Below are 24,078 nucleotides of genomic sequence, written 5' to 3' on the forward strand. Positions count from 1 at the left end.
TAAAACGGGTATTTGGGCTTTAGGAATGGTGAGTGAATCCAGGGGCTGGCTTGGCAGTGGAGACCCGATGGTGAGCTGGCTGGCATGGTGGTGGTGTTGGTGGTGTAAGTGGTGTTGGTTGTGCTGGTGCTGGTGGTGCTGGTGGTGCTGGTGGTGTGGTGGTGGTGCTGGTGGACAGGTCATCTAGAAGACAGGGAGAACAGGTATAAGGTTACAGGCCTGAAGATAACTGCCTGGTTCTTGTACAGTGGTGGAGATGATTGCAGATGATGACCAGGTATGCAGAGGAGCAGGGGAGGGGCAATGAACATATTCAGAAATATATATTGTTAATTCAAGTGGGACATTGTAACCATATATTTATGATACATAAATATTGTAAGTGTATAAGATGTATTGTGGTCTTGACTAACACCATGCTGCTCCGGGTCATGCTCAATTTCAAATCTGTTCTCAGCTCTAGAGAGGCCTCTACCACAGCTGGTTATCTGAAATATTTCCATATTTACCATCGCTAGAGGTCATCAGAGGTTCACCACCGTGGATGTCGCAACCGCATCATTTTCCCAAACACTTCCCTCTGACGTCACGGCTCCGGTCCCGCCCCCTGCTCTTCTGTTGGCGTGTCATGATGCCGCACGAGACTCTCAGCTCCTGGCAGCCGGCGAGGAGGAGACTGACAGATCCTCAGCTCTGGTTGTTAAAAAAGTAGTTTATTGTGATTTAAAAAAGTGAGTCAAAAGTGACTGTTCCTCGTCTATTAACGATAAGATATCAAAATTCCACGTGTCACTTGGTCTGCTGTCGTTTAAGTCCCGCCGGTCGTTGATCTCATTCACAAGTCGGTCCAGTGAGTGGTAAGTGGCGCGGTTAGCCTTAGCACAGGAGCTAACCCTCAACAATAACTAAACACACACTGACGTCTGGCTGTCACCGTCAACAGGTCAAAAGATCAACAATTACACCTCCAATATGCTGTTTTCTCATTGTTTGATTATTGACTGTGTACCCCCTTCTGTTAATACCCTGATGGTCACTTGTTATACACGTTAATGCTTGTAATACCGAGGGATCAGAGTAAAGTGTGGTCCTGTACGACTCAGTAATATACACGTCCAGTCACTAACAACTTCATTACTTCGTGACATTTTTTATCTTCCCCATTACATTTTTTTTTGGCTCTTTGATCCCTTAAGTTGCTTGACATGCTTTCTGTAGTTCGTCCTAATAAGAGAGACGCTGATGTGACTGAATGGTGACAATGCAGCCCTTAGCTGTCGCTTCTGGGGTTCAGCCGCCGCAGCGACCTCCGATGGGATCTCACTTTTCACTTTTTAACGATGTTATTTCACTAAATGTAAACATAATTCCAGGTTAAGTTTCTCCTGACCCGACTCTCAGTCTTGACAAGATGGGAGCATGGCTTTTTGCTCCCATCTTTTCAAGACTGAGAGTCGGGTCAGCAGGACCTTAACCTGTTATCTAACTCAATTTAAACATAACGCCAGGTTAAGGTCCTCCTGACCGACAGTCTTGAAAATACGGGAGCCTGGCTTCTGGGTTATGATAGTGGCAGTTTGAACGTGAACTTGAATAGCCTCCACAGGTTGAGTCTGGTTATGATTTTCAATCAGGCTATTCTACATTCCGCCTCTCCCTCTCACAACATTTGCCTGTGGGTATATCGTGTAATATTTTGAATGAAAATGCAAATAAAAATGGTGTATAGCAGTTGGCACGCATAATTGCAAACGGAAAGGGATTTTTATCTGTAGTTTGTAATTGCCCCTTCTTTCTGTGGGATCTATTCTCGTGAGACGTTGGAAGCGACTCTGTGAGTAAACACTGAATCTCACTCGGGGTTAGTCACAGCGTCTCCCCCGAGGGAGAGGCGTCTTGGTTACCTGCTGTAGTCAAAAGAATAACAAAGTACAGGCTGCCATTAACGCACAGATTCAAACACATTGAATAGTGACGTAGCACATTTGATTTATCACATCCTCACATGATCCCAACCCCCACACCTGCATGGTGGCTATAATCTCCTGGGCTGTGCTGTGCTTCTCTCGATTCCGCAGACTACGGACGCGGGGAAAGGCCATCGCTCTGTTTCAACAGCTGGCTCGCCTTCTGCTCCCTCTGAACATGTTGGCCTGGAACTGAACAGGCCACACCCTCTTCAAAATTTCCTCAATGCCTGTGGGGCTACCACCTCACAACCCATCCACTCCTGTATCCATCGGATCTGCTTTGCAATAAAGGGGCATTCGGAGTCCCGGATCCAGGGTCTGGTTGAGCAGAGAATCTCTTAAAGCGACCGCCGAATTGTGCCAGAGCTCAGTCCAGGAGAGGAAAGAGGGTCGCTCTTAATCCAGCCAGCCAGCCAGCCGCCGGGGCTGGTGAGCAGGCGGGCCCCGGTCAGCGAGCGATGAGCTGGGCCGAGGAGGACTGGACGGTGGGGCTGTCAGGCCGCGTCCTGCTCAAGGTGAAGGAGCTGCAGGTTCAGCAGGACCGACTCTCCAGGGAGAATAAGCAGAGGCAGCTGCAGCTCGACAACTCCCAGGATGCACTCAACAAGCAGAAGATCAAGGTACACAGAGAATCCATCCCTCTTTCTCTTGAGTGACTCAATGCGTGATGTGTTTGACTTTAATGATTGTCACACACCCTGTAAACGCTTATAAAGGAATTTCAGAATTTAATGTCTTAAGTATTAAGTATTGCAGACAAGAGCTTTATTGTGTTAAGTCATATTTATGTAGCAAGCTTTTAAAATCTTGGAAAAGCCATTTCAAGCTTTGGGCCACCATTTCACCGTAAATAGTTACACCTCTGTCATGCTAAATATTACATTCAAACAAAATCCTAGTCTTGCCAAATCATTATGTATCTCTGGCATGGATTATAATCTGTTTCCTTTACAATTTTGTATGCATTCAAATCCAAAGTGTTTCTTATTAAGTGGTATTCTGTGCATGTATGTCCATACACATATGGTCCTCAGCAGTAGACTCCCATAGTAGGGTGGTTTCAAAAGTGTTTCCACATCATGATAATTAATAATAATAATATGTTTGAATTAATATAATTATTTTAAAGACACCCAATGCAGTTGACATATTTAGTGTGCTTGGGGGGGGTCTGACCCCTGCCCCCTACCAGAGAAGGTGTCTAGGAGCTGGGCTCGCACCATGCTATAGCTTCTGATCTCCTGTCTCCTAGCATGAGGAGGTGCGCCGGGAGCTCCAGATCCTGCAGAGAGAGCTCAAGGGGGTGCAGGAGGATGCGCAGGCCCAGACCAGCAGCGCCCAGCGCCTGTCCCTGGAGCTACAGACCAGGCAGACCCTGGTGTGCTCCCTGGAGGGCCAGCTGGACGCCGCACGCACCCTCACCCAGAACCTGACGCTGGAGGTCAAAAGGTCTGGTCTCTGCCTTTTGTTGTTGTGTTGAAGAAGCTTTCATAGTAGTGTTGCATGTGCTCTAGTTTGATGTCCTGTGAAGGCAATGGATTAATGATGATATGAACAGTGGTTGTGTGTAATCTCTAAAGTCCATGTCATTATCACCTGATTTGATACGGGTATAGATAACACTTTGTAATTAGGTCAAAGTTTTTTATTAGTCAAATGCAGAGTGTAATACAGGGTCATTCTGAACCTTTTAATTCCTTGTGGCATGGCAAACAACAAATACAGGTAAAATACATCAATCTGGTTCAGTTTACCATAGGATGTCTATTTCAGTCTAGGTAATACAATATGTAATACAATATTTGATTGGTCGGTCCATTAGTTTGTCAAAACAAAAAGTTGCTATCCAAATAATTACTCATCTTTCGGTTTCCACTGTTTTATTAATCGGATTTGTAAGAATGGAGTAAAAAGGATCCATTTTAACCAAAAGACACCAAAGACCTTAGTTACTCTAATAGTTAAAAAAATTATTTACTCTCAATCAATCATGGAGGCAATTATTGCCTCCATGATTGAACACAATTTGATTGTCGACTGAAATTATGAACAGAGCAACGCTAAAGAATAGTGAAACAAAACCAAGAGTCATTGGTGCATTTTGTTAGTGTAATGACCGTCCCATTAAGGTTGAATATCACCCTGGGTGGGTCTGGTATCCACCACCACGCCTCCCAGACATAATCCAGGAGAAAGACCGCGGGGCTCAGCTCGTTTCCCTCATTCATGTTTGAGACAATACAATGCACTCCTTCTTTAAACGTCAACAGTTAAAGCTATGTCGTCCGACCTTACTTTGATCCCACCCACCACACCTTTTATGAACCTGACCTCAAGCTTTTTATGATGCTGTCCAATGATCGATCTCCCTCTCTTTCACATTCTTTCTCTCCCTCTTTCTTTATTTCTTTCTTTCTGCGTCTGTGTTTCCCCCCCTGTCTCTCACTCTCCGGCAGACTGGAGGCGGAGCTGGAGAAGCTGCAGACCAGCCAGGAGGCCGGCCTCTTCTCCACCCCCTGCTGGAACACAACCTCACCCTGGGTAGACAATGGTATTGCAACAAAACACGCTGCTCCCTCCTACTGCTGCACTCCTACTGCCTTGTCCTGTATGGCATCGGAGTCTTTGTTCTCTTATTGTTGTCTATTGACACGTATTGACCTGCATGAGTGCTGAAGTAAATAATCCTCACTGAGTCAAACATAAAGTTCAGGATATTGTAGCCAACCAAGGATTGTTTAGGCACTTCAGGCACCGCCTCTCCAATTGTGACCAAATGGAGGGCTAACTACCTCTGCCCTCTTCAAATGAAAGGGCTCCAACGAGCAGGTTAGGACAACTGGTGAAAGAGAGACTAATATTTACTGAATGGGATGTCTGTAAAGTCTCTAATTCTCTCAGGGTTTGGTAAGAAATGTCTCTGCACATTCATGCAGTTTGCTGTTCTATGCTGTGTAGGAACGATATTCTCTTCTTACAATGAATCCCATGGCTGTCTCTCTCTCTCTATCTGTCTCTCTGTCCCTGTCCCAGGGATTTGTACATTAATTGCATTCTAGGAAGAAGGCTTGGGCGGTATCACGGTATTATGATAACGAGGGTATTAAAAAATACAGATATCGAACACCTTCCAAAATACAAACGCATCTCTTTCGGGTAAGCTTTTTTCAGACATCGTATGAATAAATTCTTTACTAATTTTTAGCAAAGTTGTGAAGCAGGATATATAACCGAATAGTCCAAGATAAAGTCCTCACCGCAGCATTGTGGTTGAGACCGAACAGGTTTGTTTGCCAACCGGCCCGGGTAGTTAGAGTTCCCCCGCGTTTGACAAGTCCCTTAATAATGGCCGCCAGCCCAGGACGTACCGAAAAAGTGACATTGATAGCAGCACAGTGCTGCTGTCTGAATCCCGTGTGTCTAGCGATGTCTGAATGCCCAGGAGAGGGACGGGCAGCAGCACACCTCCTATAGAGCCATCATTTGGTCAATATTTACAAAAGTACCCTGCCCTAAACAAAAGCCTAACTAAAACGCCATTAACTCGGATGTGTCTCCCCTTACAAACTGTGCGCTTGATAGTAAAAAGCAGGTGAAACACAGCGTGGCCAGTGGCACTCCGGTATGGGTGTGACATCCATAGACTGTATATAATGCAGGCTAAACCTCATTTACATATGTGTACATTGGTGGAAACTCGCTGATTTCTAGAAAGAACTAGGGCGCATGTAGGTCACACTTGTTAAGATTTTACAGAATCTATGGAAGAACGTCTCTTAAACTTACTTTACATATGTGTACATTGGTGGAAACTTTCGCTGACTTCTAAGCAAGCAGGGGAACATGTAGGTCCCGCTCGTTGAGATTCAGACCAAATCTATGGAAGAAGGGCTCTTGTGTCCTATGTATTCATTATTCTAAAGTCCATAAGTATTTCAACCGAGCAAGACTCGTCGAAGTTGGCAAATTGCGTATTAGACACAGAGGATTCTAGGCTAGACAATGTCATACATGCTAGAACAGGGGTCTCAAACTCAATTTACCTGGGGGCCGCTGGAGGCAGATTCTGGGTGAGGCTGGGCCGCATCAAGTTTTCCACAAAAAAGTACAAATATCCAGTCTTCTGAAGCTTTACTATTAACAGTTCTGTAACATGAATGCTTTTTTGAACATGAATGGCTCTTTTGAACATGAACAACTTTAAAACATGAACCTTCTTCCGTGCACGTTCTGTACGAGCCCGGCCCGGCCCGACACATTAACTGTAATTATGAGCCCGAGCCCGATTTCAACCCGAATTTTTTTAATACATGTGTAACTTATGATATATAAATTTCGATTAATATGTGTCGGCCTCAACTTGATACAAAACACTCTTTCACACGTCGATATTTCCTCTCCCACTGGACACACAGGAACACACACACACACACACACACACACACACACACACACACACACACACACACACACACACACACACACACACACACACACACACACACACACACACACACCTACCCCTACCGACGTATCCAGGCCCATGCAATTATAAAATGCAATCTATCATGTCAGAACATAGACATTTTCTATAAATAGCCTACCAACGTTTGCAGTGAAAAAAAACTGACGCCAATTTCATGCTCAGGGATAGGAAGCTCCACAACTTCAGGAACTCGGTTGCTAAGCGGTTAGTTTCAAAAGCTTGAGGGAGATCGAAATACATCAGAGGAGTCACACAGGAGTGAACCCGGTCAGGTCCATGGTGTTTGGAAAGAGATACACACAGAAAGGGAGTATCTCCAGCGCACACAGAGTTGGGAGAAGCCATACCGTTGGCCTAGCACATTTCACCTCCGTCTTATGCAAGGTTTTTGTGCGCAGCAAGCTTTATAAATGAGGCCAACGGGCAAGCGCAGCGACTCGGCAAAAAAATAAATAAAAATAAATAAAATTAAAACGTGCGGGCCGCACTAACACTTAACTTTGATATCAAGTAGGGGGCCACAAAATATCGTCCGCGAGTTTGAGACCCCTGTGCTAGAATGACTTCAGCAGCCGTTTTTGCCGTCATACACTATCTACCCCGTTTAAATGTCAGAAAGGTATGAAAAAACGTATACTGCCCAAGCCTTTGGGGCGATGCTGTTCCCATGGTTACGAGCAAACAAACTTTGTGACACTTCCGTTACGCTATAAGTGTCCAAGAAGCTTGACTCTCTAACTGACCCGGACATCAACGTCCAACACTGCCCGGACGGAGTGCCACACACACTCACACGCCTCCCCATCGGTGTCCCTTCGTCGTGAAGTTGAATTGGCTCGTAAAACGCACTTTGATGTCATTGGAAGAACTGGAGTTCGGAGCAGAGTAGAAAGTTCACAAACTGGTTGGCGGACAGTGGCAAGAATAGGGGATTTTACACCGTAATCTTATTTGATTAACAGTGTCAAAAAGGCATAGATAGCTCATGTTGAGGGTCTGATAAGACATATGGCATATTACCACGTTTACAGACGATAAACTGACCGATTTAGGGTTCACTGCCCCTTTAAAAGCCACAGGCCCTCCATCTACTGTGGAGTTTTTACAATTCCCTTGTCCCTCTCTATCCCTCTCTCTTTGTGTCCTGCGTTCCTCTCTCTCCAGTCCATTCTTTCTCTCCCCGGGGACTGTGCGGCGCTGTGTCCTTCCGTCCTCTGCGTTGAATACACCGAGCTCTGCTTTGGCAGTGTTCACTGCTGCCTCTAATTGGGTGGATGTCATTTTTCTGTGCTCATCTTTCTCCTCGGCCTCCTTGATGTGGTGTTTCCGCCGGGCAGCAGGGAAGCAGAAGGAGGAGAGGACGGGCCAGAGAGGGGATGGGGACAGCCGGAGTGTCAGAGTAAGACACCAAAACTTTGGATCAACTCTTATTTTACCCAAACTCTTGCCAGTACTGTTATTGGTTATTGCAGCCTATGCCATGATTTAAAAAAAAAACGAGAAACGGCTTGAATTTGTGTTTATAGCTTTTAAAGCTCTATTGGGATTGTTTATATTATGTTTTAGTTTATCTTAGTGTAGGTTATTTTTAACCCCCCCCTCCCTCCCCGTCTCTCTCCACAGCAGCTGCAGTTCGCCGAAACGCCCACGGGCTCGTTGCCACGGCAAGGCGGCAGGACCCCGCAACGCCACTCCTCCGACCAATCAGAGATCTTCTCCACTCCCATGGCGGTGTTTCCCTGGGAGCGGGACGACTCAAAGCCCCCCAGCCGGGGTCGCGGCCGGGCCCCGACTCCCCAGGCGCCCCCCGCTGACCCCCGGGGCGGCAGCCAGCCGCAGCCGAGGGACCGCGGGAGGACGGAGGACGTCAGCAAAGAGGCCGATGGTGAGTGGGGAACCGAGAGCCGTTACCACGGCGACGGAGTGTGCACTGTTGTGACGACGGAGTGTGCACTGTTGTGACGACGGCGGCTGATGCACGCGCAGACGGATAGGACTCAGTAGGACCAGAGTCGTTCCGTCGGTTCAACCCAGATGTTTATTGTGTTGTAGCCTTGTGGTCGTTCTAGTTTATACTTTTAAGAGTTTTTCTTCTCCAGGTTCTCCGAAATCTGATATTATTACATTTAGTGAAGCTAGACTGTGTTAACCGTGGCCGGTCACCCACCCCTCGTCTATGTCCTACCCTGCCTGCCCTACCTAACACGGGTGTACTGAACTTCATGCTCAGACACTGCCCCCAAAGCCTCCCCAGGAAGGCTTTGGGGGCAGTGTCTGAGCACTGAAAGGGAGGGGGGGCAGTCAGCTCATTGATAGGTTGCTCTGTGAAGCCCTGTGTCATCAGCCTATTCAAAGGCTTCCTCAGCCTTTTGGATTGTGTGTGTGTGTGTGTGTGTGTGTGTGTGTGTGTGTGTGTGTGTGTGTGTGTGTGTGTGTGTGTGTGTGTGTGTGTGTGTGTGTGTGTGTGTGTGTGTGTGTGTGTGTGTGTGTGTGTGTGTGTAATCATAGAAAACAAACAGATTTGGTCTGATCAATGCCCTTCTGCCTCATGGAGATAACTATATATTTATATGGATTGACCCGGTTGTTAACGGACAGTGTTATTGCTGGGTTGTCCTCGTGTGTTATGTAACCTATGAACTGGAGTACACCAACAAAGTGTTTCCCTATTAGTCATCATGACGCATCATGTTCCATCTTTCTTTTTTACCACGTTCGGCAAAAATGTTTTTCTCCATTGTTTTGACCCAATGACTTTCTTTGAACTATACCGTCAAGTGTTGTGTTTTGAGCTTTCCCGTATTGTAATTTTTTTATTACACGAAAGTTAGACCGGCACTCTTGAGTATAACCACATACATCAAAGAAAATAAAACTTTGCTTGCGCTATAGTTTACAAACAACCAAGAAGAACAATCCCATTGTCTTTCATTCGAGTTGTTATATCTCTTAGGTGTTTGGTTAGGGTTAGGATATTATTACATTGATCAACACCAGGTCGGACAGATAAAAAGACTGATGCAGCTTAAACTCTACTTTGGTCAACATGTGCGATGTGGACTTTATATTCCTTAGAGCTCCACTTGAGCAGCACAATGTAGTCCTCGTTTGTAGCCAGCTTGGTTAATTATCACGTATTCGTTACACATTATACACACTACTTTTCTGGTGTGGTTGTTATCAGTTCATTTAACCAACATGACAAAAATGCTATTGAAGTTAAACGCCGCAGTGTGTAGGGCATTTCTAATGAAATGGCTCATTATAAGGCTCCTACACAACAACGGCACTAGCTTAAAACAGTATGACGTAGTCTGCGTCCGTATCAAGCATTGGGATAACACGTCTACCCTCCTTCAGAGAACTCTCAGCCCACCACCAACCCATCTTCATAACCTTACAGTATCTGAACCTGAGCTGAAGCAGGGGGTTCCCTCACACTGTAACCTCACGTGTGCTCCCAGCGTGTGCGTCTGAGCTGCGAGGCCGCATCGGCGCCCTGGAGGCGGAGCTCCGCGCGGAGACCATCCGAGTGAAGGCCAGCCAGGAGCAGCTGGGGCGGAGCCAGAAGGAGCTGGCCGCCGCAGAGACCAGCCTTCAGAAGAGCCGTGACCAGATCAGCCAGGCCCAGACACGCACGCTTCAGGAGACCGACCGGGTAACACCAGCAGGGACGCACGTACCTACACCAATCAGTTCACTGACGCAGTAACACGGGCAAAGACTCACATACCTACACCAATCAGTTCACTGACGCAGTAACACGAGCAAAGACTCACATACCTACACCAATCAGTTCACTGACGCAGTAACACGAGCAAAGACTCGTATACCTACACCAATCAGTTCACTGACGCAGTAACACGAGCAAAGACTCACATACCTACACCAATCAGTTCACTGACGCAGTAACACGAGCAAAGACTCACATACCTACACCAATCAGTTCACTGACGCCAATGACGCCAATTAGTCACTGACACAGTACTGTCTACTCCCTCGAGATCGACGCAATGAATTTAAGTGTGTGTGTGTGTGTGTGTGTGTGTGTGTGTGTGTGTGTGTGTGTGTGTGTGTGTCAGGCGTCGGTGGCGGAGCTGAAGGTGAAGAAGCTGCAGGAGGAGCTGAAGTGCCAGGGTCAGAACGCGGAGAGCAGCCGCCTGCAGCACCAGCAGCGCACCAAAGAGCTGGAGAAGCAGCACCAGATGGTGAGAGAGCGGTGGAGGCATGTGGCAGAACGTACCTGAGGACCACATGACCACGCACGATGGTGGGGTCAAGGCATGTGGCAGAACGTACCTGAGGACCACATGACCATGCACGATGGTGGGGTCAAGGCATGTGGCAGAACGTACCTGAGGACCATATGGCCACACACGATGGTGGGGTGAAAGCATTTGGCAGAACTTACATGTGATCCATTTGGCCACACACGATGGTGTAGGATGGGTGATTGACCAGACTCATTAAACTGGCTGATCGACAAGATCAGAGATCGAGACGACAATAGAATGCAAATGACAGAGAAAAGGAATCGTACTTTTGTGCAGTTCAGGAATAAAGCCAATTAGAGAAATGAAACAACTCTACATTCTACACATTTCTCAATTTGGATGGTTGGATGATTGATGACCAGTGCCATTGATTGGCATGTGTCTACCACACAGTCACACAGTCACAGTCACACAGGCAGAATGTATAACAGAGTGAATCACAGTAACGGCCTCAAAGAGCTTCACCCCCCCCCCCCCCCCCCCCCACCACTTCACCCCTCTTAAGGGCAAGGAACAACTCTAACTAACAGGGAAGAAACCTTGAAAGTGGATCCCTCTGCCAGTGAGGGGAAGCAGTGCCATGGGTGCCATAATGGGCAGACATAATGGAAGCATAACAGTTTAAGGAAAATGTCTTCAATTGAAACCGACCTCTTTTGGCCTCATCGGTGTGCGTGTGTGTGTGTGTGTATGTGTTTGCGGGTGCGCATAACAGGACGTATCCGAGCTCCAGAAGGAGAGGCAGCGCCTGGAGAAGCAGCAGCAGCAGGAGGTGACCAAACTGAACCAGGAGCTGCAGCAGGCCAGAGTCCTGCACAACACCCTGCAGGCCCAGGCCGAGAAGGTACACTCAGGGGCCGACGGCAGTGGGCCCGTAGGCAAATCTATATTTACATGGTGTAGGAGCACATTTGCAAACGTACAGACACACGCGTATACACAGACACACACACGTACACACACACTCGTACACGGTCAAACATAATCCTGCAGGTTATTACGCACAGAATGGTCAACACACAATCAGCTGTCTTAGATAAAGCCTTTGGCAGTATTCCAATACAGGAAGCAGCTGTCATTGATAAACATATTGCCGACATCGCCTCAGATGCTCCATGTTTTTCCCAAGCTACTTCCTGCCTGCCTGGGCCTCCCCCCTTTCTCTCTCTTTCTCTTTCTCTTTCCCACTCTCTTGATGCTCACCGAACTGACCGCCACTTGTTTTCTCCAACCGCCCACCTTGTTAAAACCCTGTCCTCTCTCATGTGTCTTCCTGTTCTCCCTCCTCCCACTGTGCTCTGGGTTTATGTTCCCAGTGGACGTGCTCACTGGCGCCAAGGTAAAACTGCTCAGCCCTAGGGTTGTGAGAGAGTCCGTTGTTGGTTAGAATATGAAGTGTGTTTGTGTAATCTGTGTGCCAAAGTGTAATCACTGTCATATCAAGCATGGGTGTGTGTGTGCGTGCGTGTGTGCGCGCGTGCGTGCGTCAGAAGTGCATGTCTGCATTAGGGTCAGGCTTTTCTTTTAACATTGTCTTGGTTGAGTTGAAACCACCGTCACTTGCATGGGGCAATGCTGTGAAGGCATAACTCAGCTCTCTGAGTCTGCACACGCATGTGGCTGTGTGCCGATCATCAATTCCTCTTGCTGCGGTCCCCTTAAACGTTTTCATGGCTTCTAATCCAACAGCAGCAGACAAAGGAAACCCCTGAGTCTGTATCAGTTACCCCAGCGGTGTCCTTACCTCCCTCAGCTTATCTCCAGTGTATTTGCTGTGATAAGGCTGCTCTGATAATGAGCATTTGTATTAACAAAGTAATCACAGGAATTACAGTGCCCAGCAGTACAATAGCAGCCTTTATGTTTGGTCAAGAGGCCGGAAAGTCCTTCGGATTCTTGATCAACATAAACTAAAGGAGTTTGATTAGACAGAAATCCTCCACGTACCTTAGCACCTTAGAATCAGCTACTTGGTAGGGTTGGGTATCGTTTGAATTGATTTTTTTTAAATTGAAAAGGATGCCTTCAAACAATTTACAACAAGAACTAATAATATGCATTCATCTGTTAATTTATCAAACGTTATATATTTATTTAACTATCCTCCTTCAAGTGATGTGCAGCAGTATCTAAAAACTTTAAATAACCATTTCAACAGAGAGGTGTCCGACACAACGCCTTTATCATTTTTCCAGGAGATCTCTCGGAACATCTCAAATAATAAACTCAATTATTATTGAGTTTATAAATGTCTGTGTTTTGGAATGCCCTAGCTGTATTCAGCTGCGCTGCAGTCAGACCTCGTTCCCATCGCAGACTTCTGTTGTCCATCCCTTTTAAAACCCATTCCAAGTAAAACCCACGTGGAGTACCTAGACCGGGGCAGTGCTTCAGCCCGGTGGGTACCATCATATTGGGATCGGTACCCAACCCTCGCTATGAGTGTCTCCTTGCTTCCTTCCTTATCCACTTTGCACCCTTTAAATCCCTTTCCTCATCATTTTTTCATGATCACAACTGGCACCTTTTACTGTTTGGCCTCCGTTTCTTTCCGTCGTGTTCGTCCATTCATGGTGCTTCATGGAGTTCTATGTATTTTTGATGAGTCTCTTTGTCTCTCGGCCAGTTGTCCCTCCAGAAGCAGACGTTGGAACGAGAGGTGGAGGCGCTGAAAGCCAAGCTTAAATGGACCGAGGGACAACTGCAGGAGAGCGAGAAGAAGGAGGCTCAGACACAAGCCAAGCTGACGGTAACACACACACACACACACACACACACACACACACACACACACACACACACACACACACACTTCTAAATGTATGGGTTAATCAATAATTCATTGCCTCAACATCAATCACATTAAGAATTCGATTCATTTTTAAACAGCATCAGACTTGACCATATGTCAAGTGTTGCTCAGTGTTAACTATAGCCAGGATCACAAGCTACAGTATATAGACCATTCAGACACTGCAACTGTTATGTCAGGGTGACAAAAAGGCAACCGCTGTTAAATCTGTGGCTTCGACTAGGACGTTTATTTGCATCTACCCCCTATTTAAATGTTGCCTGAGGACTACCTCGAGTCCCTCATGACAAAAGTCAGTCAGGTAACTCTAGAACACTCAAGCAGAACTATGGAAAATGTCTGAGCTCTTAGTATTCGAGTATGGAAGTCGTTAGATCCCATTAACACCATAAGGCTCAGTCCTTACGGCAGTGACCAGGGTTTGATTCCTGCCCGCAGTCCTTTGCTGGATGTCCTCCCCTCGCTCTCTCTCCCATACCTTCCTGTCTATCTCACTGCATCATCATGGATAAAATCGGCGAACACCTTCAGGTCCTCCCAGAAAGAAAAAAGAGAATGGTTCAGTTCTCCTTGCGGGGTTGACAGCGAGCTCTGTCTGATCTCTCTCTGAACTCCCGGTTCATAACCAGTCGGACCGCTCGGTTTCCCCCGCGGGGCGCGTGTGTTTGCTGGTGTCTTTTGTGTCCTCTTCTCTGACCGTGGTTCCCGCTGTGCCCACTAGGAGGCGCTGCGGGAGGCGCAGGGCGTGGCGGCCAGCCTGGAACAAAGCACCAGGAGAGGGAAGTCCCTGGAGGAGGAGGGGAGGAGAGCGACGCAGGAGCGGGACGACGCCCTGCTGCTCCTCAAGGAGCTGAGGGGTGAGGAGGAGGAGGAGGAGAGAGGAAGAGCTGCTGGAGGAGGGAGGGTGGTCCAGGGCTAAGGATCAATATTAAGTGCTTAGAAAGAATTCATCCTTGCGTGTCATTTATAATGCAGTAGAGCATTAAGTACGTATGATGACATCTGCCCTGCTGACGAAAATCTCTCATACCCCTTTCCTTACTCACAGCCACCCCCTGCTGGCAACTGTGTTCATTCATTCTCAAGGGCACAGTCAGTGGTCATCAGCATGTGGTGATTAAAGGGGACCTATTATGCTTTTTAGACTTTTATGACCTATAAACGTTGTTATAATGATTGTCATGTTTAACCATACTAAAGTGTCAAATAATGACATGCATGCATTTTGACGTATTCCCTGCTGACAGTCTGGGGTGGCTGTGCAGAGCGCTAAACACTCGGGACAACGTTTGCGATTCACTTGTTCACATTTCCGGGAAATCATCTACGTAGAGGCACTCCCGGCACACCCCCATATGCCTGGTCAAATCTGCACGCGCGCACGCTTCAAGGAAGGTAACCAATCACAACGGAGTTGGGTTGGCAGGAGGGGGGCGAGGGGGCGGAGAAGGACGAAACCGAGCGTTGACAGAGAATGCTGAAAGCGCCCAGATGAGAGGAAGAGTTTCCCGAAAATCTACATCGTTTTTTGTGTATGGTTAAACATGACTATCAATTATTATAACAACGTTTATAGGTCATAAAAGCATAATAGGTCCCCTTTAATACCGTTGCACTGTGACGGGGGTGTAGATGTTATTGATGGATCTTTCGCTCCCTTCCTCAGAGCAAAACGCTGCCCTGGCTCTCCCTGCGGCCCCCATCCAACCCTGCTCCCTGGGTCATAGCTTCTCCCCCCCAGAGCCCCGGCCCTCGGGCCCCGGCAGGAAGCCCTCCGGAGAGCAGCGCCCCGGGCAGGGCAGAGGGCGCCAGGCGGCCCCCAAGTACCCCATGGACAGAGAACCCGGGGAAGGCCTCGACGCGGAGCACATGACCGCCAGGGGCCCGTCCACGGACTCTGAGAGCCCGCAGGGGAGCCGGCTCGAGGGCGACGCCGTGATTCGCGGCAACCGCCCTGGGTCGCCGAAGATCCACGCCGCGGACCCACCGCACGCCTCGCTCCCTCCGCAGTCGGAGGCCGCTGTGGAGGCCGGCGTCCCGCCCAAAGAACCGGGGGCGGACGTGGCCGCCCTCCGCAAGGAGAACGCGGCGCTGGCCTCGGACCTGCGGGACGCGCGGGAGGAGCTCCAGCGGCGCCTGGAGGACCTGGAGACCCAGCGGCGGGCGGAGGCGGAGGCCCGGACCCGGCTGAAGCAGCTCAGCAAGAAGCGTGCGGGCCGCGAGGCGGAGCTGGAGGAGCAGGAGCGGGAGACCAAAGGGGAGCTGGAGCGGGAGCGCTCGGAGACGGAGGGGCTCCGGAAGGCCCTGGCCACCCTGCAGGCCCAGCTGAGTAGTAAGGAGAGAGAGGAGGTGGAGGAGGAGGAGGCGGCGCGGGGGGACCCGGGGAGAGAGGACAGGGAGCAGGAGCTGGTGGAGCTGAACATCCAGATGAAAGCCCAGCTGTCGGAGGCCCGGGCCCAGCTGGCCCTGGAGCGGGAGGAGCGGCAGCGGGAGGAAGAGGAGAGGACGAAGGCTGTTGTGTGCGCTGTGGACGCGGAGGAGAAGGCCGGGCTGAGCGGCCGGCTGGCCGAGCTGGAGGCAGAGCTGGAGGAGCTGAAGCGGCGTGGGGAGAAGGACGCGCAGCGCGCCGAGGCCGACGGCCCGCTGACGTACCTGACGCTGCGCCGCGACGACAAGCTCAACGCCAACATCGCCGCCCTCTGCCCGGGCCTCGACGACAACAAGAGCCTGCTGCCCTCGCCAGAACTCAACCGCCTCTTCTGCCTCACCGCCAACCAGCTCAACGCCGCCGCCTCGCAGGCCACCGCCCAGCTCATCCTGAAGGGAGACCAGGGCGCCGAGCTCCTCCCACTCCCGCTGCTCTCAGGCGACGGGGCCAGCCCGATGGAGGGGACCAGCCCGGAGCTGGAGGACTCCACCCCGGAGCTGGAGGACTCCACCCCAGAGGAGCTCAGCTCAGCCTCGGACTGCCCTGAGACCCCCAGCCCCCCCGACCTGGCCAGGGAGGTGGCCCGCCTGCAGGAGGAGAAGACGGGGATGGCCCGGCATGCCGGGCAGAGCCAGGCTAGACTACAGGCCCTGCAGGCCCAGGTAGAGACGGAGAGCTTCAATACCGTTCCTTCTTGGTTTACCTGTATGGTGACCTTTATATTGACCTTTATATTGCCCTGTATATTGACCTGTGGTGACCTGTATGTGTCAAGGATCATTTGAACCAAAACAGTTTCTAGATCTGAAGTAATGGATCCGATTAGGACAGATTCTATTTTTGCTTCGTCTCCTAGCACATTTATAATTTATTATTATTATTATAGGACATATTTGATATTCAAGTAATATCAGACGAGAGGGCGTGCGGCTATTTTGAGTTTCAGCATGGCTGGGATTGCTCAAAGGCCTCCCGACCTTGAGTGTGATATGGCTTTGATACAACATTTCAACAAGTTAACATTAATAAGCAAACACAGATGATTGTCTGTTTATTTAATCATATATTTGGCTCCGCCAACACAAATAGTTCCCCAGCTGGAATGGGACTGGAATGTTGCAGTCCCATTTTAGCACACCAGCTTGCTACTTTGTATTTTCACATTAACTCAGACCAGCAACCGCTACTACAAAATACACCTTAACATAACTTACTTTACATATATTACTTCACTTTATGAAGTGAAAGTAATTCAGACATTAATTAGCCATTAAACATGAAGATATTAATATAACGTGCAGTATTGCTGAATCACTGGCTTATTTAGTATGTTAGTCCCTCCCCTTCCGTCACTCTGTCCATCCCTTCCATCTGTCCATCCCTGCCCCCCCAGGTGACCCGTCAGACCCAGCAGCTGACCATGGCCTTTGAGCTGCAGAGCCAGCACATCAGAGGCCTTCTGGTGGAGCTGCAGGAGAAGGAGGGCGCCCTCCTCAGGCAGGGAGGGGAGCTGCAGGGCTGCAGGCAGGAGCTGGCTCAGCTCACGGCTCTGATGGAGGGGTACCCGGCCCCGGCCCCGGCCCTGACCCCGGCCCCGGGCCCCAGCGGCCCAGGTCCTGAGCTTCACACTGCAGCCTCTCCATCAGAACCCTCGTCCAGAGACACAGTCAAGCACATAGCCGGTGGCCACAAACACCAGGCATCGGAACGAAGATCTGACAGCGAAGCAGGAGCCCCGTCGCCAGGGGCCCCCAAGGGGATCCACGCCCCCACCGCCGACCCCCTGCCCCCTGCGCAGCCAGCGCGCATCTGCAGCGATCCTGGCAGAGAGGGGGGAGGGGGCACGGCGGCACAGACGCCCACCCCCCAGTCGGAGACCCTGCCGGGCAGCGGTGAGTCAGGGGAGGAGGGCCCCCCCGCCTCAGACGCCAGGGGCCAAGACTCCGACCCAGGCCAAAAGACGGACCCCTGCAGAGCCGTATCCCGAACCCCCGGAGGGGAGCGGGAACGCCAGGGGGCGGGGTCACTTGACAGCAGCGAGAGTTCACAGGAATTGACGGGCAGCAGGGATGACGGGGTGGACAGGGAAGAAACCAGGAAGGAGGAGAAGGCACAAGACCCTCTGGTGAAAGTCAGCCGCTTGGAGAAGCAGGTGGGCCTTATGGACCTTTTCTTGCCTTATTTTGCCCATCATCCATACAGGGTTTAACACCAGAGTTTACTGGAAGGGGAAGTGCTTCCGAAAAAAGAGGCAGTCCAAAATATTTTTTGCACTAAAATAACCGAATCAAAAGGTTTGTATATGCTGCTGTAGCTTCCCTCTTTAGATAACTCTATTGCGGAAGCTTTTTGCAGACTTTCTGTGTTTTAAGGACATTACCGTATACATATCACATTAGCGAATACATATCACTTCAGGGCAGAGATTACTTACACACCTAATTGGTGAAAAGGATTTTCTCTGTCGGTACTCTGCCAAGTATTAAGCCTGGTCCTACCAGACTCTCGTACTTCATTTCATTTGTACAGAGAGTCTGGACCTACTCAATTGACAAACGTTAACTCACTTGAAGGCGGGTGTCTGTTGAAGTTTAAAACTATTGGATCTGCCCAGTGCCACTCTGGATCTGCCATAACCAATCGCTAACGTTTGGCCGGGAATCAAGTTGCACGCAGGCTGTAAACAAACCAAACACCGTGCGTGAAGATGTCCGTCAATGAGAGCTGACTTTAACGTCATTGATCTCAGCCACTCCCTCTGTTCGCTGATTGGACGCAGACGGAGAAAACCAACTAGCATACCGCAGACCCATACCTAGTACTGAAGGGAAATTCAGATTGAGCGGAAGTACTTAGGCGGGCGGAGCCATTGGTTACCAAGTATTTTCACCTCTTACGCAGAATTTAATGGTGGCGTATTCAACATGTTGAAGGCCCACCGGCTGCAACATGTTGAATACACCACCATTAAACACATGGGGGATTGTTCGGGATCGGATGTGTACACCGCCCATATTCTGAGAGACTAAAGCTCTGCGTCTGCAGGGACGGTGCACAGTTGGATGTTTTATATTATTTTATGTCGAACTGAACGCACATGAACAGGCACAATGTCCTCCTCATGTGAATATTGAACTTAAAAGTGAGGCTTAATTTAAAAGATTTGAGACAGCTTTGGGACACCCTCACATGTGCATGTTTCTGAAATGAACTGCCAGTGTTCAAAACATTTAGTGTTCATCTTCTAGCGTTCATGCCTTCTGTTTCGTGTCGTCCCTCTCCCCGCCAGGTGGTGGCGCTGCAGGCCGAGCTCAGGACTGTGTCTGAGGAGAAGGAGAAGCAGGCTGAGGAGCTGGTTCTGTGGAGACTGGCCTCCCCTCCCACCGCAGCCTCCAGGTCCCAGGAGCCCAGCCCGGGCCTCAAGGACCCCCCTCCGTCTCTAAACGGCCCTCTGAGGCGGCCGGAGAGCTCCCAGCCTCCCAGAGGGGCCCTGGAGGTGATGGCTCAGGCCCCCACACCGGGCGCCGGGGAGCCTGAGGTCACAAAGGACCTGTGGCAGGACAGAGGCACCCTGACCGTGATCAGAGAGGACCAGCTGATCCTGTCCTGCTCCTCGAAGAAAATACAGGGCACCATGCTGACCTGCAGGTAACACTCTCTCACTCTCTCTGTCTCTGTCTCTGTCTCTTTATCACTCACTCACTCACAATTAAATGTTTGATGTGGGGTGAGAAGTGTTCTAGGATTAGACAAGGATTGCCTCGGATCATAAATCTCGTCTCACTCTCATGAAACAACTTGGTTGGCTGTGAGATACACCGATGATTCTATCCCAGTTCTCTCCTCAAAATCAAAGTATCGTTTGATTCCAGACATGCAGGTGTAATCATCGCGGTGCTATTTGTAGCAGTATCAAATCCAAGGATTCCCACTACTTGTGGATGGGATTAACCTGAATGCTGTTTTTTCCCCCTAAAGAGTGCAGCAGAGTGACCCGACGGAGCCAAAGAGTGTATTTAACGTTGAGAAGACCTTCACACCACAGGACAGCGACGACCTGATCGACGATGAGGTGATCTGCCCTCTCCTTTCAGCTCTTAAACCAGTTCTTAAACCGGTGTGGTCTAGATGTACTTTTGTGTCGATGAACTGTATCGTTTACTTTAGCATTCAGCCAGTTATCTTTTGGTTCAACACTTGACAGCTTGACACGCTGACCAACCAAGAAAGAAATGCACAGTGAAGTTCACGTTCTTTTATTAGTCAAATGCACAACATGACAGGAAAAGCAGTCATAGCTGACAATGACATTTTTAGATAAAAGAGTAAAAAGTATCTATCATTTATGTGAGCTCCTGTCAAAGCCTCTGGTGGAGGACTTGAAACTGGCTGAATGTCTCTGCTGTGTGGTCCGTCCTCCAGCGGTCTGAACCTCCATGTTCTCCTCCTAGGGCTCCGACAAGGAAAACATGGACGGCAACCGCTGTCTGGGCGCTACAACCAAATCGCCGCCGCCGCCGCCGCCGCACGGGGCCCTCGTAAGAGCCTCCAGCGACCCGCGCCGTGGCCCCAGAGACACCACGGCGGGGACGCCACAGACCAAAGCCTCGCAGCGGGGCGAACAGGAAGCCACGCCGACCAACGCCACGCAGACCAACGCCACGCAGACCAACGCCACGCGCCGCGCCGAACAAGGGGCGCCTTCCCCCACGCCCGCGGCGTCCCAGCGGGAGACCAGCGGGCGGCCTTCCCTAAGGAGTGCCGCCACTCAGACCCACGCCTCTCCGCTTCCCACCGGAGCCGCCGGCCCGCCCCTGTTCCTCCACGCCTGCACTCAGACCGAGGAGGTGGTGGTGGAGGAGGCGGAGGTGGTGGAGGAGGCGGAGGTGGTGGTGGAGGAGGAGGTGCAGGGGGCGGCGGAGCGGCTGCTGTTCTCCGGGTCGTTCCCCATCCCGGCCGACCCGGCCCGCCTGGCCGAGCGCATCCGCCGCAACCGCAGCCAGCTGTCGGCGGCCTTCGACGACACGGAGTACGAGCCCTACGGCCTGCCCGAGGTGGTGATGAAGGGTAGGTGGAGGGTCGGGGTGTCCCTGAATAAGACCTCAGCCGGGCTGCGCCTGACCAGCTGTCTGTCGCCCTGTGTGGTTGACTCTGCCGTCGGTGTGTGAATGAGGGGTGCTGGTCCGGTCTCACGTGTGTTGTATCGCTCTCCCTCCCCCAGGGTTCGCCGACATCCCCAGCGGCAACTCGTGTCCCTACATCGTCCGGCGCGGCCTGCTGGGCACACCCGCCGTGCCGCTCCCGCCGACGGACACGCCCCCCAGGGAGGAGACGGACTAGACGCCGGCGCCAGGTAACCAGGGGCGACGCCCGCCATTCAGTGCTCTGTACGGGACAAGGTGTGCACGGGTGTGTGTGATTTTTGTTTGTTTTCTCATTGTCTTCCTCGCTGCTTTCTGTGTGCAGAACCAAAGGACGTCGCGTGACCAGTGGTATCCATGACAACCATCCCAGTCACCAGCATCACCCAGCTGCCAGCAAGTACACCCTCCTGCCACACGTCTACGGGACAATCCGTGAGATGGACATGTCCACCGCGTAGAGGAGGGATGCCTTAATGCCCTCACACAGGGAGCCTTTAGATGTGTATGGATGTCATGAGGGACCAGATGAACCTCTTTCCCAAATGGAGGCCACAAATACTAGCCTTGCACGCTTTTTGAATGGACCAAATGGGTTGTTATTTTATTTCATTATTGTATTATTATTTGCCAGCCCTCTGAGTGTTTATGGTTTATGTAATAGAGCTTTATCTTTTCCAAACGGGGGAGAATCCACTTGAAATTGTCAGCTTTCCTTATTTAAAGATCTGCCTTAAACAGAAAATGGGATTGTGTGTGTGTGTGTGTCAAGCGAGCAAGTGAAAGTTTGTTCACCAGCGCCTTCTGTGAGATGGGTTTATTGTTTGAGTGTCGTCATTGCAGCGTTGCTGTGTGGGAGAACGTGTGTGTGAGCGTGTGTGTGTGTGTGTGTGTGTGTGTGTGTGTGTGTGTGTGTGTGTGTGTGTGTGTGTGTGTGTGTGTGTGTGTGTGTGTGTGTGTGTGTGTGTGTGTGTGTGTGTGTGTGCACACGTGCGCAGAGAGAGAAGACTTGTAGAGCAGGAGCCTATGACTCACAGACGGACCTGCCGGCTTTCCGCTCCATGTATGGAGCTGCACTGTGTGAAAGCCCCCCTCCCTATGTCTCCTGTGTTCCTCCCCTGCCCTCGTGGCCCCCCCAAGCCCCCCCCTGCCCATCCATCTCCTCATTTACTGACAAATACCTGGCTGAAGTGTTGCCCTAGGGAATACACTGACCGTTTTAGTCTAGATTTATTCTCCTGGTAGAACCCATCACTTGTAATATATCTGGATGTATGTTTTCCTCCGCCCCCCCCCCCCCCCCCCCCCGGTACTATATATTTATGTTGTGTTTTTGTTTTGTGCTGCGAACACGTAGAACACTTTAAAGGATGAGAGGATGATTCAGGGGCCAGCCAGGCCACAGGTGTACTGACCGGGAGGCTGTTTCATCAGAGAGTGGCCGACACCGCTCTGATTCACTGCGTGTGTCTCAGTGCAAACACTAGTCCCACCTTAGCGTTGAATAGACACTTGCTGTAGTGTAATGAGTGGGTTAAAATGTGTTACTTTTTTATGTACACATTTGATATGGACAAGGAGGGCGTTCTGTAACGTCGGCCCTCTGACCATCACACACTGCCTTAATATCTCTGGGATCTGTAGTGTTGTTGTTTTTATAGTGCTGTTAAACAGTTGAAGGCACTCGTAGCACTGTGAACCTCTCGCCCTCAGGGTGAGGCTGTTGTATGTGAATGGTTTATTGTTGGCACGTAGAATAAAACACTGCTGCTAAAAAAAAGTCTTCTGGTTTATTCTACATCCACATTTACATTTAGGGCATTCAACAGACGCTAGTATCCAAAGCGACTTACAATAAGTACATTTATCATAAGGAAACGATATATTACTGCCAATACAATAAGGATGTTCGTAGAACCAAGTGCAAAGCACCAACAACCGCTAGGTTAACCCATTCCCTGTATTCAACAAAGATAGCAATGATAAGATGCTACATAACTATGTTCTAACTAACTAAGACATACAATAAGTACGTACATTAAGTGGGTGTTCTACACTTGGGTTGGGGATATGGATAAAATTAGATCTTAATCATTTGATGTTTTTTACCATACAGGCTGCTGTTACGTTAATAAACCCTTCTGCAGTTAGGAAGCCTTGTAACGACTTTAAAGACTTCCTCTGATAGTTCGGTTGGATCGTCTTGCAGGCTGCACTCCGTTATTTTTCTCTACTGAATTATGTCCAAGAAAGGATTTTAACTAGCGGCGCTCTTTCCTCTTACTTGCCTATTCTAGGTAATATTCTGCAAGGGGGGGGGGGGGGGGGGGGTCGGGCTGAGACAAGTTAACAAGGTCCCAGAGCTGCAGCAGCCATGTCTGCTCTCCTTCCACCACCTTCTGTCTGCTGTTCTCCTCAGGTGAGAGAGAAGCACTTTGTTGGGACTGCAGAACTCACTTTGGTTTACCTCAACAAAATGCTAAAGAAGAAGTTTTTTAAAGGCTGGGGAATTAGATCACTACAGAAAACACACTCAAAGACACACACACACACACACACACACACACACACACACACAGAGACGCACACAGAGACACAAACACTGAAACAGATAGACCCACACACTGAGACACACACACACACAGACATAGACACACACACTGAGACAGACGCACACAGAGAGACATCCACACACTGAAACACACTGAGACAGAGAGACCCCCCCCCCCCAACACACACACAGCACTCAGGAAACACAGGGTCCCCCCTTTCCCTCTCCTTGGTTGCACGGCCGAGACGTATTGCCACCACACACACACACACACACACACACACACACACACACACACACCACTCGGGCCCCTTGTTTCTCCCATAGCGTCCTCAGCTGTCAGAGGGTGATGTACGGTACAGAGAATGGGGAAACACCTTCTCTCACACACACTCCACACACCACACATAAACATG

At 50.0% G+C, this 24,078-nt stretch overlaps 1 protein-coding gene across 3 annotated transcripts; it reads left to right on the forward strand.

The window, feature by feature from the left end:
- Positions 1-609: 609 nt before the first annotated feature.
- On the forward strand, positions 610-22,891 carry si:dkeyp-115e12.6 (adventurous-gliding motility protein Z). 3 transcript variants are annotated; one of them, XM_060062241.1, is made up of 19 exons: positions 610-857; positions 2,079-2,590; positions 3,223-3,419; positions 4,427-4,521; positions 7,794-7,855; positions 8,080-8,341; positions 9,921-10,114; positions 10,539-10,664; positions 11,446-11,574; positions 13,357-13,479; positions 14,264-14,399; positions 15,209-16,632; positions 17,364-18,122; positions 19,260-19,618; positions 19,949-20,042; positions 20,422-20,606; positions 20,637-21,037; positions 21,192-21,323; positions 21,437-22,891. In XM_060062241.1, exons 2-18 carry the CDS (start codon positions 2,429-2,431, stop codon positions 21,308-21,310), a joined length of 4,827 nt encoding a protein of 1,608 aa, XP_059918224.1. In that variant the 5' UTR covers positions 610-857; positions 2,079-2,428; the 3' UTR covers positions 21,311-21,323; positions 21,437-22,891. The 3 variants fall into 3 exon arrangements, with proteins under 3 accessions (XP_059918224.1, XP_059918222.1, XP_059918223.1); XM_060062239.1 differs by having other exon boundaries at positions 20,422-21,037; XM_060062240.1 differs by having other exon boundaries at positions 7,797-7,855; positions 20,422-21,037.
- Positions 22,892-24,078: the final 1,187 nt, after the last annotated feature.

This window comes from Gadus macrocephalus, chromosome 10 (assembly GCF_031168955.1).
Source record: "Gadus macrocephalus chromosome 10, ASM3116895v1".
Taxonomy (NCBI): domain Eukaryota; kingdom Metazoa; phylum Chordata; class Actinopteri; order Gadiformes; family Gadidae; genus Gadus; species Gadus macrocephalus.

Excerpts from the sequence above, each read along its gene's own strand:
- si:dkeyp-115e12.6 (XM_060062239.1), top strand. The coding sequence starts at position 2,429 with ATGAGCTGGGCCGAGGAGGACTGGACGGTGGGGCTGTCAGGCCGCGTC. Across the intron at positions 14,400-15,208 it reads GCTCCTCAAGGAGCTGAGGG|AGCAAAACGCTGCCCTGGCT; the intron begins GTGAGGAGGAGG and ends TCCCTTCCTCAG. Across the intron at positions 16,633-17,363 it reads TACAGGCCCTGCAGGCCCAG|GTGACCCGTCAGACCCAGCA; the intron begins GTAGAGACGGAG and ends CTGCCCCCCCAG.